This window comes from Halichoeres trimaculatus, unplaced genomic scaffold (genome assembly GCF_033239565.1).
Source record: "Halichoeres trimaculatus isolate MK-OKI-2021-1 unplaced genomic scaffold, fHalTri1.1 fHalTri1_scaffold_22, whole genome shotgun sequence".
In the NCBI taxonomy this organism is placed as follows: domain Eukaryota; kingdom Metazoa; phylum Chordata; class Actinopteri; order Labriformes; family Labridae; genus Halichoeres; species Halichoeres trimaculatus.
Window position 1 is genome coordinate 8,242,501 of NW_027437200.1, and position 25,306 is coordinate 8,267,806.

The window sequence follows — 25,306 nt, forward strand, 5'->3', positions numbered from 1 at the left end:
TTCTGCCTCCACATGTGTAAATATATCAAAAGTCTCTAAAATGTGAGTCTGAGCCAACGTTCATTCAATTTGTTGAATTTTTTTTTTCTTATAAAACCTGAATAACCTGTGATAAACCATGCTGTTAGGTTTTTTTTAATGTCAGCTCGACACATCTCATACACTAGTTTCTTTAATTCCCACTTTGTTTGTATGCAAATGTTTCAGTGCTCCGATCCCCTGCAGTGAGCTCAAACTAAATCCAGTCTAAAGCATGTTGTTTTTCTTGTTCTTCTTGAATTTTAAACTGTGTGTGTTTTTTCTTTTGTTTTTCAGGAATATGAAACAAAGAGTGGCAGAGCTGGACCCGGCAACCCAACGTCTCCCCGGAAGAGTGTGAGAAAAAACCTGGACTTCGAGCCCCTCTCCACCACTGCACTTATACTGGAGGACAGACCTGCGTATGTAAACACACACACACAGTCTCTGATCCCACATTTCATCCCCCTCTCCTCCATGGGAGTTTACTATCAGACGATAAAGCCTGGTCTGTAGTCTCCCTCCTCTCCTTCATTCCTTCTTTATCAGTTTCTCTCCCTCCGTGCTGTCATTAGACTCCATTCACTATTGTTCCCTCTTTCTGCTGCTCTGCTTGTTTCAGGGTGAAAGAGAAGTGCTGCTGAAAATTTAATGGCCCCTGCTTCGGCCTGGCTTCACTGCACTGCTTCTTTAGCATTCTGCCTTAGTATGACTCTCTGTTGGCACACAGAGGGAAACAGGAGTGTGTTTTAGTCACATATCTTGTGTTACAACAGGAAGTTTGATTTCAGCTCTAGCTCTTACTGGAAAAGTCTTGCTGCATGTTTCCTCTGTTCTTCTTTTCCCTCTTTGTCGTCTCCCCCTGCTGGTGAATCATTCAAAAATCTCCATGTGCAGTTTAAGTTATGCAACCCATTTTGACTTTAAAACACAAGAAATGGCTTGCAAATCTCAAAAATCCAAATCTTATGCACAATTCAACATAGACAACGTACCAAATGTTCAAACTACAAATTTGCAACTTTTTAAGAAAAGAATAAGGCTTCCCCTCTTCTTTGAACAACTATATGTGAATGTCTGGGGACTGAGGTGACCAGTTTCTGGACTTTTGGAGGGGACTGTTGTCCAGTTCTTGTCCCAATCTTGTCTGATGTAGCTGCTCAGCAGTCCTGGGTCTACCTAGCTGGATTTTTTGTTTTATGATGCGGCAAATGTTTCCGTTTGGTGAAATCAGTTACACACCTGGAGTCTTCTACTACAGAGCCGTGCTACAGAAACATTTAAGGCCTTTCCTGAAAGAGACGTCATATAAATGTGTTGTTCTAAAACTTGTACCTTTCAGAGCATTTCCAGATGAGGAAGCTTCCCATGCCAGTGGGTAGTGAATGTCAACTGGCCTCCCGCTGGCCAAATCAACACCCCTGGAATACTACTTAAAAATACCCAAGTGGGGTATTTTTACTATATTTTTTTAACCAAATGAAACAAAAACCCTATGAAAAGTATCTTTTGTTTTTATTTCCATTTTGGAAACTTGGAAATAGATTTGCGTTTATGAATCCCAGAAAGTTGGTTTGGGTCAGTTTGATCACAGGTTGGGCTCCTGCCGTCGACCTCTCTACTACTACTTGAGGGATGAGCTCAAAGACAAAGGAGTGAACCCATCCTTTGTCTCCTGGATCACAGACTATCTCACAGTGAGGCCACAGTTTGTCAGGTTGGGAAACTGCGTCTCTGGGACGGTCATGAGCAGTACGGGGGCTCCGCAAGGAACTGTTCTGGCTCCATTCCTATTCAAACTTTATACTGCAGACTTCAAATACAACTCTGAGTCCTGCCACATCCAAAAATACTCCGATGACACTGCTATTGTGGCGTGTGTCCAAAATGGACAGGAATCTGAATACAGGGATCTGATAAAAGCTTTCTGTGACTGGAGTCATAGAAATTGTCTCCTACTGAACACCTCAAAAACAAAGGAAATGATTGTGGATTTCCGAAGGTCTGGGCTCTGCCATCAGCCAGTTAACATCCATGGGGTGGACGTGGAGGTGGTGCCAACCTACAAATATCTTGGTGTACATCTGGACAACAAGTTGGACTGGTCCCTTAATACAGATGCACTCTTTAAGAAGGGGCAGAGCCGTCTCTTTTTCTTAAGGAAGCTCAGATCAGTTGATGTCTGTGGAAAGCTGCTGCAGATGTTTTATCAGTCTGTGGTAGCCAGTGCTTTGTTTTATGGTGCAGTCTGCTGGGGAAATAGTTTAAAGCAGAAGGACAAGAGGCGACTGGAAAAACTGGTGAAGAGAGCTAGCTCTGTGGTTGGATCCAGTTTGGACTCACCGGAGGCTGTGGTGGAAAGGTATACACAGAAGAAAGTGAAGGCCATCATTCGTCACACTGATCACCCACTCCACACCATCCTGGACAAGAGAAAAAGCAGCAGTGGTCGACTCACCTCTCTGCGCTGCAGGACTGAGAGATACAGAAGATTGTTTCTCCCTGCAGCCACCAGAGTGTTTAATTCTTTAATCTTTGGAAGATGAGCCCAAACAACATGAATTTCCCTTTGGGGATGAATGAAGTATTTTATCTATCTATCTACTCTCCACAGTGAAGGTTGCACAGATCTAATAAAACACAGTTTCTTCTTTGGAAAAGTAAGTTTTGTCCTGCGGTCCCATCACTTGGTCTTCTCCTCTTTTCAGAGACGCTCTTAAAAGTTGTTTGTTTTTTACTCAGTCAAACTGGCTTGTGGGCTAAGTTTTTCAGGCGTTGCACCTTTGACTGATGGTAGCGTTGAGGGATGTGACAGGTGGAGAATCTGTTCATTTTTTCAAAATAAAACACCCTGTAGTGTGATCTTAAAAAATAAATAAATAAAAGAAATGATTCATGGATTCTGTGTGGCTCTGAAGCAGCCCACAGTCCTGTGGTTGCAGACCCCTGTGTCACAGTATAAAGCTAACTGAATGAACCTTTCCTTCTCTTGGTGCCACACAGGCCTGCTCACCATGAATAATGTAAGTTAAGCTCAGAGAGCAAACAGCCTTTAACCCTTTCCCTATATCTGTGTTGTTGGTATAGAAATCTGCCCGCAAAGCCGGCCGAGGAGGCGCAGAAACACAGACAGCAGTATGAGGAGATGGTGGCCCAGGCTAAGAAGAGAGGTGAGGACAATTTTATAGTCCAAGCATCTTCACTGTCTTCCTTCCTATAGCAGAAATGTATCATCTCCTCTCCTGTGAATTCTTCCCCCTCTCTCCCCTCTGCAGAGTTGAAGGAGGCTCAGAAGAGGAAGAAGCAACTGGAGGATCGTTGTAAACTCGAGGAGAGCATCGGCACAGCTGCCCAGACCTGGAACCAGGAGATCCTACCAAACTGGAGCACAATGTGAGTACCAGCTAGGACTGAGTCCAGCCTCATTACCCCAGTTTAACACACATACCTCCAAAGAAATGACCCTACATTTCCAGGAAAGCTGCAACAAAGCTAAGCCAGTGGGAGGAGCAGTGTCACTGTGCACACTGAGCAGAGATTCTCCATTTTCTCCTCTCCCTGCTCGCCTCATTTTTCTGAGTTATGTCTATAATTTTGTTTGCGCTGTGGAAACATCATTACACATGATGTAGTGTTTTAAACACAGGAGTAGTCCTCTTCCTTCTCATTCTTCCTTACACTTTTCCTTGTTGGAGTGATTCCAAAACTTTAGCACCAGTGAGTCATTCCCCTCCCAAAATACATAAAGATGGAGCTTAAGTTTTAGATGCAGCAGTACTCCAACATCCACCATCAGTCAAAGTTAAAACCACCTTTATTCAAAAAGCCCCTTCATTAATTGAAACATACATACAGCCCACAGTGCTTTTAAAAAGCACAGACAATGAAAAACAGCAATAGATGAGAAGAGTTGCATGAAATACTTCAAAGTAGAATGAATAAGTGCAATGAAAGAGCTCTGAGTAACACCCAGGGAGCTCTGAGCTGTTTTGATATCCAGAGGCAGAGAGGTTTCAAGCTTGAGGGTTTGAACACTGGGAGATCTCTGGCCGGTGCTAGCTAGAAAAACACATGGAATAGAAACATTTGAGGACCTGAAATATAAAATTAAATGAACCTGATCTGGTGGTACACCTCTGAGGAAAAATACCAACTCTGCAATGAACTAAACCCGTGGGATTAATGGAGACAACTAAAGGAAGAAAGATGAGCACACCCAGCTCGTAGCTACAGAGGCAGGATGGTCAACCATCATCTGCCCTGTGGAGGTTGGCTGCAGATTTGTTGGAGCTTGCATCCAGCGCCTCCTGAGGAACATCAGGAGGAGTGGCCGGATCAAAGCTGAAAAAGACATTCAAGGATTTGGCAGAGGAGGCGGAAAAAGGGAGTTTTTCAATTTGGCTGAGAAGGAAGAATAGGGATTGAGGAAAGAAAGGCTCATAAAGGTAGCTGCAGGGGGCGGTAGGGAGACAACCCTGCAGTTGGCTCCACCACCACAAGGTGTTTCATAGTAATGGAGCAAAACATCAATGGAGGGTGATCCTGCTGCTACCCAAACAGCGTCAGGTGGAAATGCTCTGCAGGTAGCCCTTACCTGTGCTTACATCTCCAAATACCATCCACTATGTGTGGAAAGGCACAGCTGTGTAGAGATTTACAAACAAGTAAAACAAGTTCAACATCAATTCCAAAAGACACAGAGAGCCAGAGTAGTTTGGAGGAGGTGATGTGACCAGTTTCCAGTTTCCGTCTGACTTTTGTAGTGTTTCTAAGCTGAGTGAATGAAGCATGAGCATTAAAAAGAATCACTGTCTAAAATCATTCCTGGGTTGAACCGCACTTCCAGCCATTATCGATGAAAACTGACTGTTTCTCATCAGCTTCAGCTGCTTTGGTTTCTTTTAAAAGATCTCCAGTTTTATCTTTGTTCAGTTGTAAAAAGTTCTTGCTCATCCATAAACTGATATCAGGAACAGGACATGACGGATCACTGTGCATTACAGGACCGACATAGTGATTACTTTCTGCAGCAGCAAAACAAGAAAACTAATGAAACAACCCGTCTGACTGTGTTAGATTATTTTCAGTTTGTTGCATGAGGGTTGAATCTGATTGGTGTGTAAAACTCTAAAGATCGACTCGGAAAATCGATGTGTCGGCTTTAAAAGCTGTAAATAGAGGAAGGGAAATATCTACATGTCGAGTCAAACTTTAAGTTTAATAAAAGGTTAAAAATGGCTTAGGAAAAATAGCCTTTAAAACTGGCCTAATCTGAGTAGAAACAAATAAAAGAGAGAGTAGGTTATTTATGCATTTTATTTCGTTAAGTTTCGATCAAATAAGAATACTCATGTGCAGTTCTGAAGATAAATAAACAAATAAATGAGAACTTTAAACATGAATGATCACCAAATGCTGCTTACTAGGGGAAATAGGGAATATTGTAGATGATAAATTGTTAAATAATCATCACATTTGACCGCTTAAAAGCGCACATCTTCTTCCGGTAGGGTTTGACCTACTTTCAAATTACGCTCCTGAAGCAGCAGGTGAGGGACGCGCGTCTGCTGCTGTGCCCCCCGAGAAATTCAGAACTAAAGGGAAAAAGCGGAGCTGTGCATTCTTTGTAAACTGCAAAACCCAAAGAGGCAGCCGGTGAGAATCTTAACTTTTCAAGCAGTCGTAGTGTGGTAAATGTTGTCCTGACGATTATGGCGTGCAGGGCCTGCGTTCTGCACGTTCCTGCATCCCTTTTTCTCTGTTCTCGCTGTTTGTCTCCTTAACGCAATAAAACTACGAGATTAGATACTAACATTATGGAAAAGAATCATAAATGAGTAAAAATTTGATCTTTTTGAAATTATTTCTTTAGTTAAGGCAAAGCAAAACCTAATTTAGTTTCCAACTCAGGATTTCTAAAGATTAAAAGAAACAGTTTCTGTAAAACACAAGTTTAAGCTATGATTAAACTTAATTTATTTAGATATATTAGTTTGATATAATAGTTTTTTTAAAAATGCTTAAATTTCATGCTTATTTTTGATGACTTATATGATTTCTTAACATTGTTATATTTGGTCTGCTTACTTTAAAGGTTTTTTACCTTGAAAAGAATAAAAATGGCAAACATAAGAAGAATCTGTCTTGTCATCTACTTTGAGCAGTTTACTCTTCCTTTCGAGTTGGGATCTCCACACAGCTGAAAAAGAACTTGACACTACAGAAAAAAAAGTTATCTTTCGATGTAAATAATAAAGAAAAAGAATGTCTGATGTAGTGAATGGTCTGTCTCACCCTCCTGCAGGTGTACATCTCGACGGGTCAGAGACCTCTGGTGGCAGGGCATCCCTCCCAGCGTCAGAGGGAAGGTGTGGAGCCTGGCCGTGGGCAACGAGCTCAACATCACTCACGGTACATGTTTGATCGACAGGTCCCACACAGGTGGAAATGATCCACTTCACTTATTCAACAGGAAGTCACACACACTGAGACACACTTACACACACAGGTACGTGTAACAATTAGTCTCAGTGTTTCTCTAATTGAGATCCAAAAATAGTCAGCCGTGAGCTGAACAGAGAGGAAGAAAGAGTGTGTCTGGTAAAGAAGCAGCACGGTCCAGTGATTTCCCACAGTTCATGAGGGAGCACACAGCATTTCAATGAGTTCTGGAGGCTGGATGGGGATCACACACACACACACACACACACACACAACACACAACACACACACCAGCTCCAAATTGCTGGGCTAAAGCTCCTCAGGGCTCCTTGCAGATAAGCACTCGCTGGCTGACTGCTGAGCTGGCTCACTTTGCTTTGTACTGCTCAGTCTTTTAAATGGAGCACAGAGCCATGCATCAACACACACACACACACACACGCACACACGTATGACCCTCATTCCTCTCAAAGTTGTCCGGGCCTCTTAAGAAGCAGCTCAGTTACAGATTTGTCCCACTTTTTCAAAAGTAATTTTTATGACTGAGGCTGCTAAATGAGCTACCGGTTTTTAGCTCATTTTTAGCTTGTAATATAAAAATGTCATTTAGCGTCCAGGCTAAGTGAATCATTTAAAACACGAAACAACCCAAAAACATACGTAAAAAAAGAGAATAAAAACATGAACAGAAACAGGGGCAGTGAACACTGATAGATTGTCTTTTTGCAAGGTTAATTTTTCATCATTGTCAGATTCTAAAAATATCCCTCCCAGCCTTTTGGTAACTATAACTATATTTTGCAGCTTCTGACTTACTTTGATTAATGTCTTGAAAAGATACCTGAGCAGTCCTCAAACTTTAATATCTCACAGTCATCACTACAGGCTTTAAAGCAGTAAGGTTTAACGTTTGTAGCTTCTGCATCTCCGCCGTCTTCCATTCTCTGCTGCTTCTGCTATCTGTGTGGGAGACTCTATGAGGTCGTGACCGTGTTGCAGAGCTACATGTCGTCCCTGAAAGCTCATTATTTCGATCCAGCGTCTCATCATTAAAGGTCTACACAAGGTCAAAGGAGAGGCAGAGAGCTCTGAAAGCACTGCAGAGAAAAGAAAGAGACGCATCTTCTTCCTTAAATCAGCTCCTGTGCTACTGCTGCAGAGTAACGTAAAGAGCTGAACCCTTTTATCACCTGAAGTGCTTTCTGTCCAGTCATCATGTTCTCCCTCAGAGTATCAGTGCCTCCATGAGCCCCTCTGTGTCTCTTATTGACTGTTCTGCTGTGCTGCTATGTGTCCCTGCAGAGCTGTATAACATCTGTTTGTCTCGAGCGAAAGAGAAGTGGAAGAGCATGCCAGCGCCGTCCTCTGAGACGGAAACTGAAGGTAGACACACAACCGCTGTCAATTCTGGCAGATGTTTTAGAGTTGGTCTAAAGATTAAAGTGCTTTTCAGTTAAAGACACATAAAGAATTCCTGTCTAGAGTTATTTTTGTTTCCAGATGTTACAGAGTTTTCCCCTGTCTTCTAGATGCTGGTTCATCAGACCGGGAGTCGAGTCTGGAGCTGATAAAACTCGACATCTCAAGAACTTTCCCACACTTGTGTATCTTCCAGCAGGTCAGTGAGAGGAGCTCATTTGAAGGACTTAATGAACCTGAAATTTAAAAAAATGTGATCTTTGAAAAAGCAGGAAAACTTTATGACTTGACCTGGTGTCTGTTTGACTTTATTTTCAGCTGGGTTGTTCTTTTTTCCTTGTTTCTTTGCTTGTTGCAGGGCGGGCCGTATCACGATGTACTGCACAGCATCCTGGGAGCGTACACATGTTACCGACCAGACGTTGGCTATGTAAGTCACACACACTCACCCAAAACTCAGTTATAATACTTAAGCAGCTGCTTTATATTCTTCTTCTTCTTCCTCTTCTTTTCCTTCTCCCCCTCCTTCTTCTTCTTCTTTTCCTTCTTCTACTTCTTCTTTTTTTTCTCCTTCTTCTACTTCTTCTTTTTCTTCTTCTTCTTCATCTTCTAAATCTTCTTTTTCTCCTTCTTCTACTTCTTCTTCCTCTTTTTCTTCTTCTTTTTCTCCTTCTACTTCTTCTTTCTCTTCATTTATCCTTCTTTTTCTTCTCCCCTCCTTCTTCTTTTTTCTCCTTCTTCTACTTATTTTTCTTCTTTTTCTCCTTCTTCTACTTCTTTTTCTTCTGCATCTTCAACTTTTTTTTCTCCTTCTTCTTCTTCTTCTCCTTCTTTTTCTTCTTCATCTTCTTCTTTTTCTTCTTTTTCTCCTACTACTTCTTCTTTTTCTTCTTTTTCTCCTACTACTTCTACTTTTTCTTCTTTTCTTCATCTTTTTCTTCTTCTTCTCCTTCATTTTTGACTTTTTTTCATATTTTTTTCTCCTCCTTCTTCTTCTTCATCTTCGACTTTTTCTTCTCCTTTTTTCTTTCTCCTTCTTCTTCTGATCCTTTTCCCTTGTCTTCTTCTCACTCTTCTTTTTCTTCTTCTTCTTCTCTTTCTCCTTTGTCTCCTTCATCTTCTTCTCCTTCCTTGTCTTCTTCTTCTCCTTCTTCTTCTTCTTCTTCTTCTTCTTCTTTTTCTTCTTCTTCTTCTTCTTCTCCTTCTTCTTCTTCTTCTTCTTCTTCTTCTTCTTCTTCTTCTTCTTCTTCTCCTTCTTCTTCTTCTTCTTCTTCTTCTTCTTTTTCTTCTTCTTCTTCTTCTTCTTCTTCTTCTTGGGCTCTAACATCTGATGCTTACAGAAACAACCCTGAAAATTCAGCTTCCTGTCAGAAAAAACGTTTTTTTTTTTTTTTTTATTCCAGTTCTTAATGTGAGCGATATCTGCATTAACTGTTATAAGCTTATAAGATATATTTATTTCTCATCAAAAATTTTAACAAAGAAGCTGACTTCCCAAATATAATGATATTACACCTTGCATCTTTTGAACACAGTTTCTGGGCAAACATTTCTACAAAAAAAAGAAGAAGAAGATACATGACAAATAACAGCTGAGAATTAAAAAAAAAAAAAAACTTGTCTGGAGATTTCTAACCCCTGCCCAGCTCCTCTTCTTCTCCCATCCTTTCACTAAAGACATACTGGAGTGAAGATAGAGTCACTTCTGAGGAATGAGACCAAAAGATGCCAAAAATCAAACGTTTTCTTTTAACAATCAATCAGCCAAACTTATTCTAGCTCTTTTTGCCACATTTTCAAATCTGAAACATCTGTCTTTCTCCAAAGTAGTAGAACAAGTTGTTTTAGTGTGTTTGTAGAATAGAGGAACTACAGACTGAAAGATGAGCAGTGGGTTATGTCTGTGGTTCAAACAGCTCTACACTTTATGTTTGCACTGCAGGTAAAATGTAAAACAGTTATAAATCATATTCTACAGCTTGTCCACTCTAAATCATCAGTGTATGTTTTATGTCCATCAAGTGACAGCGTGTGTGCTTCATATCACTGGTGCTGAAGTTGGATGAGTGACATAGGAGTGCCCTCTAGTGGACAGAGTTATGAAAATAAAAACTCATAGTAATTGTGACAGAACATACCAATCATGCCACACTTTAAAACTTTAACCTCTGAAATAATGTGACTGTAAAGGCACCAATTTCTAATTACAGAGGAAAATGAAAATGAAAATATTAAGTTATTAAAAAGACAAAGCATGGCAAAAATTTTGGTTGATAAAAAATAACATTTAACTGAGAAGGAGTCTAGAAAGTTCTGAAAATGCAGGAACAAAGTACAGTTTAAAAGATTAGCACAAAAAGCACATTAAACTAAGTGCTGTAATCAAACATGGATTTTTAACAGAAACATGAAAAAGCAAAAGTCAAAAGTTTTTAGGAAGAGTACCTTTTCACAGTAGAGAGAATAGAAAGAGTTAAAAGGCATTGAACGGTGAAATAAATGAATCGATCAAATAGATAGATGAGTTAATAAACAAGTAAATAAGATCAATGAAAGGGATAAAACATTAAGTGAATAGAGATTAAACAAAAAAAAGAGTCATAATAACAAATTTATCAAAACCAATTAGTTTGACATTTAAATGAAATTTTAAAAATAAGGTAAAAGTAAGTTTTACAAAGAACTTTAAGAGATGTCACTGACTCTGCCAGCCTTGTCTCCTCAGAAAGGTCATTCAAAGGGCTCTGGTGGAAAAAAAACTTTTGACTTGAGATATTTGAAGACAAAGATGGTGAATTGCTGTGCATGTGTAAAGAGTCAGTCCAGTAGTACTAGTTGAATATTGTAAAGGTAAAAAATGACACAGTGTAGACTGTCCTCTCCCACACAACGCCTCCAACGTCTATTATTACCATACACACCAAATCTGACTGCGCTGAGGATGACTAACAGCCACCAGTGTCTGATTTCCACTGGGTCTGAGGCTGAAACCTTTCACGCAGCTTTAGAGGAACTGTAGGTGCTTTTACCTGACCGACTGGAAACAGATTACGTACAAATTCAAGGTTTACACTCTATCCCTTTCTTCTGTTAGAGCGAACAGGGCTTTTATTTCTATCTGACAGGGAATCCTGATGCTTCTTTTTGCTCCCTGCAGCAAGGTCAACTCTCAGAGCCACATTTTATCTTGTTCCTATCTAAAATTAACCTCTCAATTATCTCAGTAGTTTTATTAATAGATTCTTAATATTCAGAGGAAAATAATGAACCATGATCTGAGCTGGTAACCAGTGACAGAACCACATGTTGATGTGTTTTTGTGCATAACTGGGCCTGAAAACACGTGTTTCCAGAGTCTTGAACAGATATCATAGTGACATTACACTCTTAATCTGAGATGACACTACTGAGATGATTGTTTTTTAACCCCTTCTTCAACAAAAGTAGAGAAAATTTATCAACATTTTTTTCCAGACTCAAGTTTGGCACAAAAGTCTCTTTGGACATTTTCAGATAAAACTAATCCCCTCGAACATGATGTGGGTTCAATCAAACATTAAAAGTCAAAAATTATCATTATGAACATGAATTTCTGCATTGTATTAGTATAAAACCCTCAAACTAAGGTGAAAAAGCTGGTGATATTCTCCACACATACACGGTGGTTTGAAGATTGAGCAATGTTGCCTTTCACAGCCGCACTGTGCTCTTAAAATGCTGCGGTTAGCCCCGCGCTCTCTTTGCTCTGACAGAAATGAGTGTGACTTCCTGCACTGACCCCAACTCATGAGCTGCTACACACTTAACATGCATCCATCTCTCTCTGTGTGCAGGGGTGGTTTTGTTTTGTGTGTCTTTGCGTCAGCAGTTTGTCTTTCTTCGTCCAAACTGAGCTTGATTTGAATATGAGTTTGTTGACAAGAGACAAAACCTTAAACAGGCAACAGTGTGAATGATGATGCAAAATACACTGCTAGCATGTTTAAACTTTCTGATATTGAATATTTCATTAAAATAGTATTGTGTGTGTGTGTGTGTGTGTGTGTGTGTGTGTGTGTGTGTGTGTGTGTGTGTGTGTGTGTGTTTAGGTGCAGGGAATGTCGTTCATCGCAGCAGTGCTGATCCTGAATCTGGACACAGCCGACGCCTTCATAGCTTTTGCCAACCTGCTCAACAAGCCGTGTCAGATGGCCTTCTTCAGAGTCGACCACAGCCTTGTCAGTACACACACACACACACACTCACACCATTCACCACTTACTGACACATTTATGTGTTTAGAAATAGGGTTTTAAGGGTGAAAGCAACATTACAACTAGGGTTGGGTATCGCCACTGATTTTCTGAAACAATTTGATTCGCGATTCGATTCGATATCAATGTATTTAGTAACAATAAAGTTTTAATACTTATTCTACTTTTGACAGGACTTGCCAAGAGGGAAAAAACAGTGCCTGAGATATCTTTTTTTTTCAGTAACAATGCAAAATTTACTTTTTGCATGGTTATTTTTCTCCCTGTCACCCCTGCCACCAGGGTTGTGTTTAACAGAACATTTGTTCACATTTTCACAGAGAAGACTCACATTTACAAAAAAAAACAGCATTTTTTTCCTGATACTTGTCTTTTCACTGCCTCTCAAAGAACTGATTCCCATGACTTGCCAACAAAACTGGTATCAATATCTTTAAAACTAAGAGTAATAGGAGCATTATAAGGATTATATTTTATTTATTTTATTAAAACAAAAAATATGTGAAAACAAGATCCCTCCACAGTAGCTACTCCACAAACAGGGCAGACTGGGAGAACAAATTAAACGCACCCTTTCCAACTATGTGTGTGTTAATGAAGCAGCTGACAGCTCTCAGTGGATCAGTCTGAACACAGAGAGTGGAGTCATATCTCATGTTCAAGCCTTCAGAATTAAACTGAACATCTTGTATCAACCAAACACCCGTGAAAAAACACAAACGTTAAACACGATGGAGCTTGTGCGTTTAGCGCGAGCACATTAGCAGTAGCTCGCGCGAGCGTCATCTGACGAGGAGGATAACTGACAGCGTGTTCTCGTTCTCGAACACAGACACAGACGTCATGTTGAAGCAGGACAAAAACACCGAAGCAGGTGGTTTGACGCTAGCTTTCAGTAGTTCTGATCAAATGTAACTAACGTTAAACAAAGTCTGTTACGCTACGACGGCTGTATGCCAAAGTTAAAATCTGATTAACTAAATCTGCCGTGCCCCGACGTAGCAGGGGGGAGCGTGAAGAGACGCGCTGATACAGATGAATCTTGGGCTTAACTGTACTTCATATAACATTACAAAATCTCGATGTGAGATATACAGAGATAATTTATGAATGTATATCCCACACTGACTTGCAGGACCGGATTATTCACACTCATAGGTTAGTTTTCTATTAATATACTCTTTAGAAGTACTTTTTATTCAAACAAGTGGCCACCTTAGGTGTTTTATGTAGAAGTCTTTGTCAAAATGTCAAAAACTAAAGTTGCTTGAGTATCTACCAGAGGCTGAACCATCAGAAACCAACTACACACCATTTTGAAAAGGCGATCCATGCAGATTTAATGCCCATTTACAGCCTGGTTCAAAATGATTTGAGTCTAAATAATTAATTTCTACCTTACTACACTCTGACTTGAGTGACCACTTAAAAACTGCATCAGAGTAAACTATGTCCTTTTATTTTACAGTCTATGGTGTAAAATCAAAAGGGGAGAGCCTATGTAAAGATCTTTAATAGCAGAAGTGAGCAGGTTCACAGGCTGGTTCAGGCTGAAGGTTTTGAATTTGTGGCTCAGTTGAGTGTTTGTACTTATGGTATAAACAGCATCTCCAGCTCAGAGTTGTATTACTGACATGTGATGACCTCTCCAATGAGCAGGATAAAAAAAAGACATTATGTTGAAATCTAGAAGAAATAATTTGGAGGAAATTGGTGAATTTTTTCAAACTACAGATTTCAATATTTACCTTCTGTAAAATCAGCTTTTCAAAGTAATGATTTATGGTTTGCCATCCTCCTGCAGTCAGAGCTCTTACATAAACCTCTATTTGATGTTCATCTTTTTCCTTGAGTTTATTCAGCGATACCTTTGTGAAGTTTTTGAAGTGTTAGATATTAAAACCACATAAATCTGTGACCCTCCCCACAGATGACTCGGTGTCCTCCTGACTGAACGCTGTGTGGTTTCTGTGTGTTTATGTCCTCCTCTCCTCTCTCCACAGATGTTGACTTACTTCTCTGCATTTGAAGTGTTCTTTGAAGAAAATCTACCAAAGCTCTTTGCACATTTCAAGAAGAACAACTTGACCCCTGATATTTATTTAATCGACTGGTGAGTCTTCTGCCACTGCCTGTGCTGTAACCTGAACCCACCCTGAGGCTGCCTGATGAAATATTTACCACTCTGTCATTTCACACCTTTGTGTCCCGCTCTGTGGAAACATGACACAGTTCTCACATGAACCAGTCTCAGTTTTTAGAGTCAGGTGTGTTTCTGAGAAAACAGGACGGGCGGTCACTGTGGGTGGGGTTAGTGTTGGTGTTGTCGACCCACTCACAGGGGAAATTTCTACACTTCTGTTTCTGTTTTTAACTCGCTCTATACCCCTTTCAGGTGACATCATAAAGTAGGTTTATATCAACTGTTGTGCTCATCTAAAACGATAACCCCACGACTTTCCCTCATCACCTCAGATAAACACGTTTGCTCTTTGACTTCAACTCAACTTTGCAATGATTTTCCAAACTTGAAGGTGTATTCCTCAGTTGAATTGGGGGATTCTTTGTGTTTTTATACAAATGACTGTTTTTCCCCTCTCAGTGCAGATCAATATTCTTCAGGAAAGTGATAATAAAGTTGCAGTAGGAGTTGATCTCTTGATGACTGTACCTTATTTTAATACAGTACACTGATTTCAAACAGGTGATCTGCGTGTAATGATGTAACTCCAAAACAAAACAGAATAACATAAGCATCAAAGAGCTGCACATAACTTTAAAACAGACGTGCTACATTTGTATTTTATTAATGTTATAACAGGAGAGAGACTGAACTTTGTCTCTTCCATAGACTGTATAAACTATGGACTTAGCCTCCGCGACGTTACCTGTCTGTTCTCGACACTTGAAATGAAGCCAATATCCATGGATGCAGCCACTTTTCGTTATGACGCCCGTTGTGAGTTTAATTTCGGACAGCTACAGGACGCCCAACGGTCATGTGACCTGAGCTGTGCCTCTGATTGGACAATCAAATGATCCTAATAACTTCTAAACCCCAGAGTTAGAAAAAAATTACGCACTGTACAGTGTGCAGGTAGTGAAATCAGCGTTTTAGACCCAAGCCATTTTTTGAACCAGGCTGTAAATATGTTTTTTAATGCCGTAAAAGTCTGTTTCTAAGGCTGGGTGTGGATGTGATTTCTGGTCTTTCTGCAGCCAACTTCAAGCGGATAAACATAACATTTAGCAGCTCTCAGGTCCTGCAGGTTATTATTAGGAGTGTACGGTGGTGTATTGCTTTTACCTGAAAAGTTTTTAAAAATCCTCCTGTTTTTACGAGATTACTATCGAAGTAAGTATCTCGTAAAAACAGGATTTCTTATTTATTGCATAAGATAGTATCAAGTATGAAAATAAATATTTTCAGATTTTAAGAGATAGTGTCTCAAAAAACGGGGAATTGTAGAATTAAAAAAATCCTAAACAGTGGTGTTTTTTTTCCAAGTGAATGCAATACATCAGTGCAGAGATAAGTGATCATTAAAAAAAAACAAATAGCGCATATGATGACTAACTTGTCTTAATTTGTTTTACAATTGTTTTTATTACCTCCTGGTGGTGGGACATGATAAAAAATCTAGTTAATTAGAGGCCTTAAGATTCATTTTTTCCAATTAATAGCAACTAGACACACGATACACTTTGAGTTATTTTTTTTAGTCTTTTTTTATGCTATAGAAGTCAACAACAAAAATGTTTGAGACTTGCATTATTTTTCTGAGCCTCGCCTCCAGACATTGTGTGAATACTTGTATTGAAGTCAGCCTATCTTTAAAAAAAAAAAAGGAACCAAGTTCTGTTTTTTTCCGTATCATACTCTTTGTAATGCTCAGGTTGTTACGTCTTGCTTCTTTTTTTCTTTTAATTCCTGTTTCTCTTAAAGTAAAGGTTACATTATTGAACTCACTGTTGTCATTTAAGAGTGAGCTGATTCAAAATGGTTACATGTGAACAGGAACTAAATCCATAGTGATTTCTTTGTTGTGTATCAACTTCACCTTTTGGCTGTCATGGGTTTAGTGTTAAAGACCTTTTTTTATTCAAGTTGTTTGATTTCCAGTCATCATGTTCTTCTCCTGCTCTCCCTCCAGGATCTTCACTCTGTACAGTAAGTCTCTGCCGTTGGACCTGGCGTGTCGAGTGTGGGACGTGTTCTGCAGAGACGGAGAGGAGTTCCTGTTTCGCACAGCGCTCGGTTTACTGCGTCTCTACCAGGACGTCCTCACCTGCATGGACTTTATCCACATGGCTCAGTTTCTCACGCGCCTGCCTGACCTCATCCCTGCCGAGCAGCTCTTCCAGCACATCGCCTCCATTCACATGGCCAGTCGGAACAGGAAGTGGGGACAGGTGAGATACCTACCACACAAAAAAAAACATTTTCTACTGCTGCATAATTGAATAACTAGGAGAAGGAGTTAGATACAAAAACATAAATTTATTTAATGTGGATAAAACTTGACAACTTTGTGGTTTCTGGTCCGTCATGTTTTGGCTCATCTGTCTTCCCCAGGTCCTGCAGGCATTGCAGAAGGATCAGGAGCGGTGCAGCCCGGTGCTGAAGCGCTGAGCAGAAACTGGAGACACCGTCACAAACTCAGACTCAAGCAGAAACTTACCAGGTTAGATGAACCTGAGAGAGCCTGAGAGCGTCTCTGCTCAAACTGGAACCAGAACCCTGATCCAGGGTCTGCCAGTGACAGGGGAGGGGCTGTGAGAGGGATACGAGGCCTTATTTATCTCCCATCACCCCCTCCTCTGCTCAGAGGCCCAGCAGAGGAGCTGAGCGTGTAGCTGGAGGAGGATGAAGAATGTAACACACTCCTACACACACACACACACACACACACACACTTATCAGGCTGGAAACCAACATCCTCGACATGATCCTTCACCTACAATCACTTTGTAACTACACTTCCACTCATTCTTCTTTCAGATTGAAAGAGTCAGGATGGGTTAGGTTGAAATCTTCACCTGTGATCCGATCTATGATGAAGGTGTTAAAGTGGACCTCAGGCTGCGTCTCTGTCTCTGTCTCCATCATTTTGTTTCTGCACTTTTCTTTCTAAACTCTATCGTGTCCTGAGTTTGATGCTTTTTAATCTCTGTGTGATGTTTGTGAAGTTTGTAGCGAACTTGAGATGCACTCAGCTCTTTCTCACTGTTACATGTCTTTAAATCCTCGGCCCTGAGCCTCCAGTTCGACATGTTTGGTGGAATATTTATGTCACTGAAACTGGAGTGAGTAATCACGTGTTGCTGCTCACATGTTCCCTCTTCCTGTCATCTGTTTCAGCTCGATCCCAGCTGATTGATTCATTAACCCTCTGTGTGAGCGTGTTTTAAAGTTTGTCTTATTTAATATTTATAAACAGACCCACAGGACCTAAACAGAGCTAATGAAGGCTCCTCTGCTTGCGTACTTGACTTTGGTAACAGAGGTGGAAGGGTTAATCCTTTTCCTACCTGTGGACCTGAAGGATTAAAAGTGTCCACTAGGGGGAGACAATTTCTGACCTCTCAGGAGGGTTAGCGAATTTTATCGGCGCTGTGGAGCTTACTTTGGCAGATTAGTTCCACCTGATAGCAGACAGGTGTCACTGGAGTAGTTTGACACTGTAGGAAATGTTGAAAATGTGTTGATTCTGTGTCTTATGAGCTCCTTCTCCTTAAGTAATAGTCACAATGAGGTAAGAAAGACACAAACGTTGTTCGTCCTGTTGGATTCTGGGTGATCATTTTCTGAAGATGCCTGCTCGTTGCATATCTTGGTCTTCGTAGTGTTGTCTGTAATCCTTTGTGACAATGATGCTAATTTTGGTTGCTAAAAAGCAAAATTTCCGATAACTCACAGAGCCCTGAATCACTCTGTCCTTTGATGTTTTTTTTTAAGTTTAAACAGGATCATGATCTAGAAAAGGTACCTCTTTCTCTGGTGAAGACACATTAAAGAAGTACTTTTTTAAGGATGGGTTTATATGATGTATTGTCAGCAGTAAGTCTCCTTCCTAAAGAAACCAGCTAAAGAACCACTAGAGACAGAGTCCGACCAACAAATTTTTACAATTTTAGACTCAAACTCTCTTGTCAGGGAAAGTAAAAAAACATCCCTTCTTTCGTGTCAGAAAGTCTTTTTTTTTTTTTGCTCTTTTCACAAACACTGTAGAGAGGGAGAAAACAGACACATCCAAACAGAAGAGGGCCGATGTCGAGTCAAACAGAAGAGTCTCTGAGTAACACAGATAAGAAAAAAACACAGTTCACACAGTTCTCAATTAAACCAGATATTTAACCTGGTGAGTAAAATCATTTCTATTTAAGTAAAATACATGTAGTATTGACAAGTACCCCATGAAACTGCCCATAAAAACAGAACAAACTGTCTTTTAAACTTGAAACAATGATTTTGATAATTGAGTCATGAAAATGTCTGTCTGGTGTTGGCTCTGCTCTTTAAAAGAGAAGCTTCATCCCCGTATGCACAGGAGACTATCAAAACGACATCTGAAACATTAAATAACAGAGACTAACTTTATTTATGGTGCACTATCAAAACTAGAGTTGCATAGAGGCTCTTGTTAGATGAAAAGAGAGAGTCTGCAAGCTTGTGATGACGAAGATGTTTAGCACCACAACCGCTGTACCTCAAAGTAAACACGTTGAGCAGCAGCCAAACCACAAACATCAACTTTCTGCACCGTGCACCTTTGAAAACTTCTGATCAGAGCCAGCACAGGAAACCTGAGGGCAGATAAACTTTAATCAGATAATAGATCAATAAATCATGAAAAAGTGATCGTGACAGGTGTGGTTTTTCTTTCCTGGAGAGTCTTAATGGAGAGGATTTTCCTCTTCCTCTGCTGTGAATTAAATATATTTGATATTTGTCTCCGAGCAGAATTAAAAAGGAAGTATGAGGATTTGAAAAGAGCTCATCGTTGTTAAGTCTGAGGACAGGGTGTTGTTGTTGGTCAGAGGCTGCTGCTCTCTGAGGTTGTCCCTGTGCTTCTCACACTCAGCGGTCGAAGTGTCGCTCCTTCTTATCGGGCTTGGGGATCGGCTTCACACCTCTGTTAGAGTGACTTTTCAAAACCAGAAGCTTTATGAGGTGAAAGAAACTTACTGAGGGAAATGACAGGTACAAAAAGTTTAAGCTCTGTAGATTGTTGAAACAGACATTTTACCGTGGGTGTTTTTGTCACTTAAAGGCTCAGTTTTAAAGTTTTTAAAGCCATCCGTCTCCACTGACAAAAACAGTTTTTCCTCCCTAAGCCGCCCGTTATCAGACTGTGTTTCTTCCGTTTTTTTTTTTTTTATTTTTTTATTTTTTAAAGGTCTCCTAAAATGATCCAAGGAACAGTCATTGGTAAATTAGACGCTCCTGTGTTTCTGTGTTTTTGAGCTTAACACCTGATTTCACCTGCCTTAAGGCACTTTAGATCGGGAATGAGATAAAAAGTTGATGCAGATGTCATTCTTTCTGGATCATATCCCTTTTTTCTTTTTTTTTCTTTTTAACAGTGATACATCTTTGAAGAGATTTTTCTTCTAATCCAGCTCCCCCATCATGACTCCTTGTGTTGATATCCTGCAATTTATTCATCAGCACAGAACTTCTGTGTCCTGATGTTTTGCCTCATGTTTCAGGATCATGTCATGAATTTCCCGCTGCTCCCGCTCTTTTTTCCTCAAGTTAATTTTTTGCATCTTTGCTGAAACAAAAAACAACAGAAGTGAGACATGCTGGGTAGGAAATATGCAGGACTTCTGAGCTTTTCAGTGACTAACATATAATCCATTATGACCCTGAATTATGAAAAAAGACAGTGCCAGGCTTAAAAAGCTCTGGATTTGCTCTCACATTAGTGCAAGTAGCATTATTAAAAACCAGATTCATCAAGTGATTTTATTGTGTAGGGGAATGTGTGACATATGTTTGCCCTTTTTGCACAGATCTGTTCATTCAATGAAGTCGCAAAAGATGAAAAAATCTCTTAAAGAAGGAAAAGTGTCCTGTTGAAGCTTCTGAAGCTGCTTCATCTGATGTGTCTTGCTACTGATATTTTGTGTGATGGTGTAAAATCTCTCACATTTATCTTCTGTCCTCTGAAACTGAACCAGCTCAGACAGGAAGCACTCGTCTTTTTTAAAGCTAGGCCTCAGATGTGTGTGTGTGTGTGTGTGTGTGTGTGTAAATGAGTGTGTGTTTCAGTCCCTGCAGCAGCTCTGCAGACTTTCTGATCCCCCCTGCTTGATGCACTCCTTCCCTCCTGCGCCTCTTTGTGTGGCAGCACACCACAAGACTGCAATAAAGCTTTTTGCACATTCATGTAAGCCTTTGGGTTGTGCCTCGCACCATCACTTTAAGTCATCGCTCACAGGTCCAAACGGGTTGTCACTTTTTTTATTCTTCAACTTTTGTGTGTTTAATGTATGTGTGAGTGTGTGTGTGCTTGTTTCCTGCTTCAGATGTGTCAGGTTTTAGTTTGTTGTTACCTTTGAGGCAGGCCTGTGTATGAATTAACCCTTCAGGCTCTGCTGACACTACAGACACTCACTGCAAACACTGTTCAACCCACAAACTAAGTTCAACCACTGAATCTAAACCTGCTTTATGATTTTTCTGAATATCCGTAATTTTGTGGTTTCTGTTTGTTTTGCATCGTCTTGTGTGTGTCCCCTGAAGAGACCCGGGTACTGTAGAGGACTGATAGACAAACATGGAGACAGCAGAGAGTGACCAAGCAGCTGTATCTCACTTGAAATGTACATAAAATGGTTTTATTAAAATAAAGACCTGTAAATATTCAAAAGAGTGGCACTGGGTGATTTTGTTCACAATTCATGAAAAATTACATGCCAAGCCTGTTTTATTGACTTTTATGCAAGAACGTCTCCAGATGACCTTAAATGACCTCCAGGATCAGGTATCAGTGGTCAATCTAAGAGTTCTGTTCATAGTTGTGGTTAAATTACTGACATATTTTAATTAGGGCTGTCATGTTGGATTAATTAATAACATCACAAATTAACGTGCTGTAAAAATTAACACAAGATTAACTCATTGGCTTTCAGTCATTTTCAGAGCATCTGGAACGATCTTTCCAGACCCAAATGATATTGTGTTCTTAACACCAACACTACCTAAAAAGAGTGGACTCTCTTCTTTTATGTCTCTCTTCTTGTTTTTGACCTAAGAGGAACAGACAAAATGTCCTTTTTTTTGATCACGTACATCTCAGGCACTTCATCCTTTGATCGTCTAATGACCTCCATCATCGTTTCTCACGATCGCGCCGCTCTTTCTCTCTGAACTTCATGACACATCCTCAGTTTGAGTGTGAGCTGAACTTGTCTGACTTGCAGCGTCTTGCTATGCCTCTGTCATCACTCAACTTTTCCTCATATCCATGCTGAGCTCTCAACCAAAGAGAGCACTGCTCTCACCCACAGTAGTTTATGAGCTTGATTTTGATGGAAAAGCTCCGCCAGACCCCGCTGAAAAACACAATTTACTTCTATATGCAGTTAATGGGTGAATTAGTGTCTACAGATTTAAGCATTGGTCAGTTGAAAAAATGTAGACCTCCCCCTTCTGTATTCATTAGATCAGTCATGCACTACAATTTAGTGACTACATTAGTAATTTAATGTCCTAGAATTAGGATTGTTTATTTGGGGACCTTAAGCAGATATGAGATTAAAAGCGATTAATTTGATTAATTAATTAAGAATCCTGTAATTAATAAGATTCATGTTTCAATGGCCTGACAGCACTAGTCTTAGCTAAAAGTGGTTGAGGATTTTTTCTTTTTCCTCTGACCCCAACCCCGTTCTTCACTTGTTTAGATGTCAGTTTAGGTGTGCTGTTTGTGTCAAAGTGACCAACACAACCACATTGTCTGATGTGTGAAATGCCTTTGAGCTCAGTTTTGGTCTCCACAGGCTAAATGTCTGTAAATAATAAGTTGCATACTCCGCATTAAGTTCTTACATTTGGGTCCAAAGTATTGATTTAAATCTAATTATCATTTAATTTACCCAGACTTCACTTGTAGATGTTGACATTTATTTGTTTATTTTTTGGTCTCTTTCTGGTTTTGCTACGTTTTACCGTCAAGCTTCGAGCTGCATTTCTAAAATAACCACAAAAGCATCTGCAATCTACCCTCAACCTTCAAGAAACCGAGTGGAAAGTTTCTGTGAGAGGAGTCAGAAACCACAGCGGCCGCCCCCCTCCTCAGTGTGACACTTTTTTTAAAATCATGATAAAGTGAACACACCACCACACCACCTTTTGCTCAGAGGCTTTTTGTCTCAGGTGAAGAGCTGTTTGTTTATTAATCTTAACCACATTAAGAAGAAGATCCCGTCTTCATCATGGAGAGCACTCGCGTCCTCCTGCTGTGCATGCTGGGAGCTGCTCTGTTCTGCTTTGCCTTTTGCCACAGTAAGAATAAAGTGACTTTTGCAGAATAACCTGGATGACATAATCTTATATTTTTGACTTGGTGGTCTTTTCTTCAGACGGAGACGGGCCTGAGAATTGTTGCTTCCAGTTCTACCCGAGGCGAGTGAAGAAAGACCTGATCAGCAGCTATTACAGCACCGATTCTCGCTGTGCAAAGTCCGGAGTCATGTGAGTGTTTGCTGCAGAGTTTGTGATCATTACCTTCAACTCTTATTCATGCAGTCTGTGTATTTCAACATTTCATCTTTTGTATTTTCTGTTGTCCCCTTTCAAGTAAATTTTGACTCAATTTTTTTGTCATATTTTCTGATTATTCTTTTTTATGCAATCAGCCTTAATTGCTCTAAACATGTTATTGGATATTTATTCTCATTTTCATTTTTAAAGACAAGTAAATCAGTATTTTCCATGATGCTAGTGTCTCTTTTTGTGTTAATGATTATTATTTTATTATTATCATTTATTATTATTATTATTATTATTATTATTATTATTATTATTATATTTCAGAGTTTTTCTCTGTTTTTCTCTATTTTTTTTATTATTCATTAAGTCAAAATTGGATTCTTTTTGGACCTTGCTCCAGAAACCTTAGATTAGAATGGAAGGCTCTCTATTAGAAAGTTTACAGTCAGTTCAGGACAATTCATGGCCTAATTTCTAAGATTGAAGACTTTTATCAACAATCTTCTAAATCAGAGTTTAACAGTATAAATATCCACATTGAAGTGATGCATTCTCAGGCAAAAATAGAAAACATGATACACAGGTGTACAACATGACCACAGAAACATTTGATAAAGCATAAATGAAATCAAAAGAGGAGAGTTCCATAAACTGTTGTAAACAATGAATGAATGAAGTTAAATTATTGATCAACTACTGTTTAGGAAAATAAAGTGCACGTTTAAGACATCCTGCAAACTACATTCTCTCAGTGTCATCTGCCCGTAAAGCTCAGTGGAAAATTCCAGATAGTGTCTTTGACAAAGAAAGTTCCCGGACTGACCCCACTCTGTGTTTTCTCTCTTTACAGTTTGGTCACGCAGAAGTCACGAAACATCTGTGCAGATCCCAACCTGTCCTGGGTGATTGGCATCATGAAAATGGTGGATGAAAGGACCTTCTGAACAGCTCTCTGTGTATCTGTCTGAATCAAATCAAATCACATTTTGTTCGTGATCCTGTGTGGTTGTTAAAAAGAGAATGGGTCACTGGAAACATTAGTTTCAGATTAAGTCAATATAATCCTGCATTTAACCAACTTCTCCTCTGTTTATGATCTTCCTCTGAATTTATCTTACTCACACTTTATTTCAAACATAAAATAAAGGATGACTCGTGGGGTTGGCTGCTCTCTTTTTTTTTACTGTAGACTCTGTGGAGGAGAAACTTACAATCAGCCAGTTCATGTTCTAAACGATGTGTACGCCTACATTTTCAGTCACAAACAAAACCAAAGTATATCTATGTACTTCTTAGCAAACTACATTTATAAGGATGAAGTTCTGTACATTCTGCAGAAACTTAACAACACTTACAGCTCACGTCTTTAAGTGAACGGATTTATCATGATGTGAAAAAATTAAAGAATTTTTAAAAAATAACACACAACAGAAGAAACAAGACCAGATTCAAGTAATGGGATGGTGCAAAAAAAAAAAAAAAAAAAAGTCAGAGTGCAGGATCAGAAATATTTGTGTCAAAATTGTCATTTGTAGTTTAAAAAAGTCTGAATATGAAATACAATCCTGATCAACTCCTGATCCTGATCCTGCCACAAAAACACCAAAACAAAAAAAAAACATCCTGACATTTTCCCCACATCGCCCCCTAATGGAGAACATTTTCCTTGGTCAGAAGCAGAGTTTGCTGACGTTTACGCAGCATGCAACTCTGCAGAAAACTGACCACTGATCATTTGGTATCAAGAGACACCTGAGGGACAGGTGAGCTTTGATTTCATGAGTCTGTGATGATATACAAGGATGTTTGAGCACATGCAGTGACTGATTTTTACAAAAAAAAAAAAAAAAAAACAGAGCATTAGGTTATTAAATATTTCATTTGGAGCTGCTGGCCCAAAGCCAATTTTTTAAATCTGAATGTGGTCCTCTGAAAAAGTCTGAACATCCCTTAGCTTGATATTTTGACGCCAGATGTATTTTTATGACTGTGGATCATTTTTTGTGAAGCTCTGATGATTTAATCTTTTCACAGAGAATTATTTGGTCAATTTCAATCATTTTGTTGCCTCAAAATGAGTTTTGTGCTGATTTGTCAAGAATGTGCTTACTCTTTTGCTCAAATTTACCACAAAAATGTGATTTTCTTGTGAAAGACAAACTGGTTGTTTGGAGACTTGAGCTGAAAATACTTTTCAGTAAGCTTATTAAATAAATAATAAAATAAGCTGAGCCTGAAGTTGTTTCGCTGTCTGAGTTAACAGTGTTAAAGAAGGCCTGTAAATGTCCGTTTACGACTCATGTACTTGTTGTGTGTGTTGATCATCAGATCCATCTCTCACTGCTGGACTTGATCTTGATGAGGTGCCCGTGCAGTCTATCAAAAATCTCCTCAGGCTTCATAGTTTCATGATGAATCAAACAATCTTTAACACGCACATCGAGCTGTTTTC

At 39.6% G+C, this 25,306-nt stretch overlaps 2 protein-coding genes across 2 annotated transcripts in view; both read left to right on the plus strand.

Annotated features, from left to right (window-relative positions):
• Positions 1–20,991, plus strand: part of tbc1d14 (TBC1 domain family, member 14) — a 55,892-nt gene extending 34,901 nt beyond the window's left edge. The window contains exons 4-14 of the mRNA XM_074699360.1: positions 316–440; positions 3,106–3,188; positions 3,294–3,411; positions 6,323–6,429; positions 7,762–7,842; positions 7,989–8,077; positions 8,237–8,308; positions 11,967–12,095; positions 14,135–14,244; positions 16,286–16,544; positions 16,708–20,991. Coding sequence (XP_074555461.1) covers positions 316–440; positions 3,106–3,188; positions 3,294–3,411; positions 6,323–6,429; positions 7,762–7,842; positions 7,989–8,077; positions 8,237–8,308; positions 11,967–12,095; positions 14,135–14,244; positions 16,286–16,544; positions 16,708–16,764 — 1,230 coding nt within the window. The 3' untranslated portion in view covers positions 16,765–20,991. The remainder of the gene's footprint in view (positions 1–315; positions 441–3,105; positions 3,189–3,293; positions 3,412–6,322; positions 6,430–7,761; positions 7,843–7,988; positions 8,078–8,236; positions 8,309–11,966; positions 12,096–14,134; positions 14,245–16,285; positions 16,545–16,707) is intronic.
• A 1,516-nt stretch (positions 20,992–22,507) lies between these two features.
• On the plus strand, positions 22,508–24,008 carry ccl36.1 (chemokine (C-C motif) ligand 36, duplicate 1). Its single transcript, XM_074662148.1, has 3 exons — positions 22,508–22,647; positions 22,725–22,836; positions 23,705–24,008. The coding sequence occupies exons 1-3, from the start codon at positions 22,578–22,580 to the stop codon at positions 23,796–23,798; spliced, it is 276 nt and encodes a 91-aa protein (XP_074518249.1). The 5' UTR covers positions 22,508–22,577; the 3' UTR covers positions 23,799–24,008.
• The last annotated feature ends 1,298 nt before the right edge of the window (positions 24,009–25,306 follow it).

Bases quoted from the DNA above. Each gene is read 5' to 3' on its own strand.
- ccl36.1 (XM_074662148.1), top strand. From the start codon at position 22,578: ATGGAGAGCACTCGCGTCCTCCTGCTGTGCATGCTGGGAGCTGCTCTG. The intron at 22,648-22,724 runs GTAAGAATAAAG...TCTTTTCTTCAG, and splicing joins CTGCTTTGCCTTTTGCCACA to ACGGAGACGGGCCTGAGAAT. The intron at 22,837-23,704 runs GTGAGTGTTTGC...CTCTCTTTACAG, and splicing joins TGTGCAAAGTCCGGAGTCAT to TTTGGTCACGCAGAAGTCAC.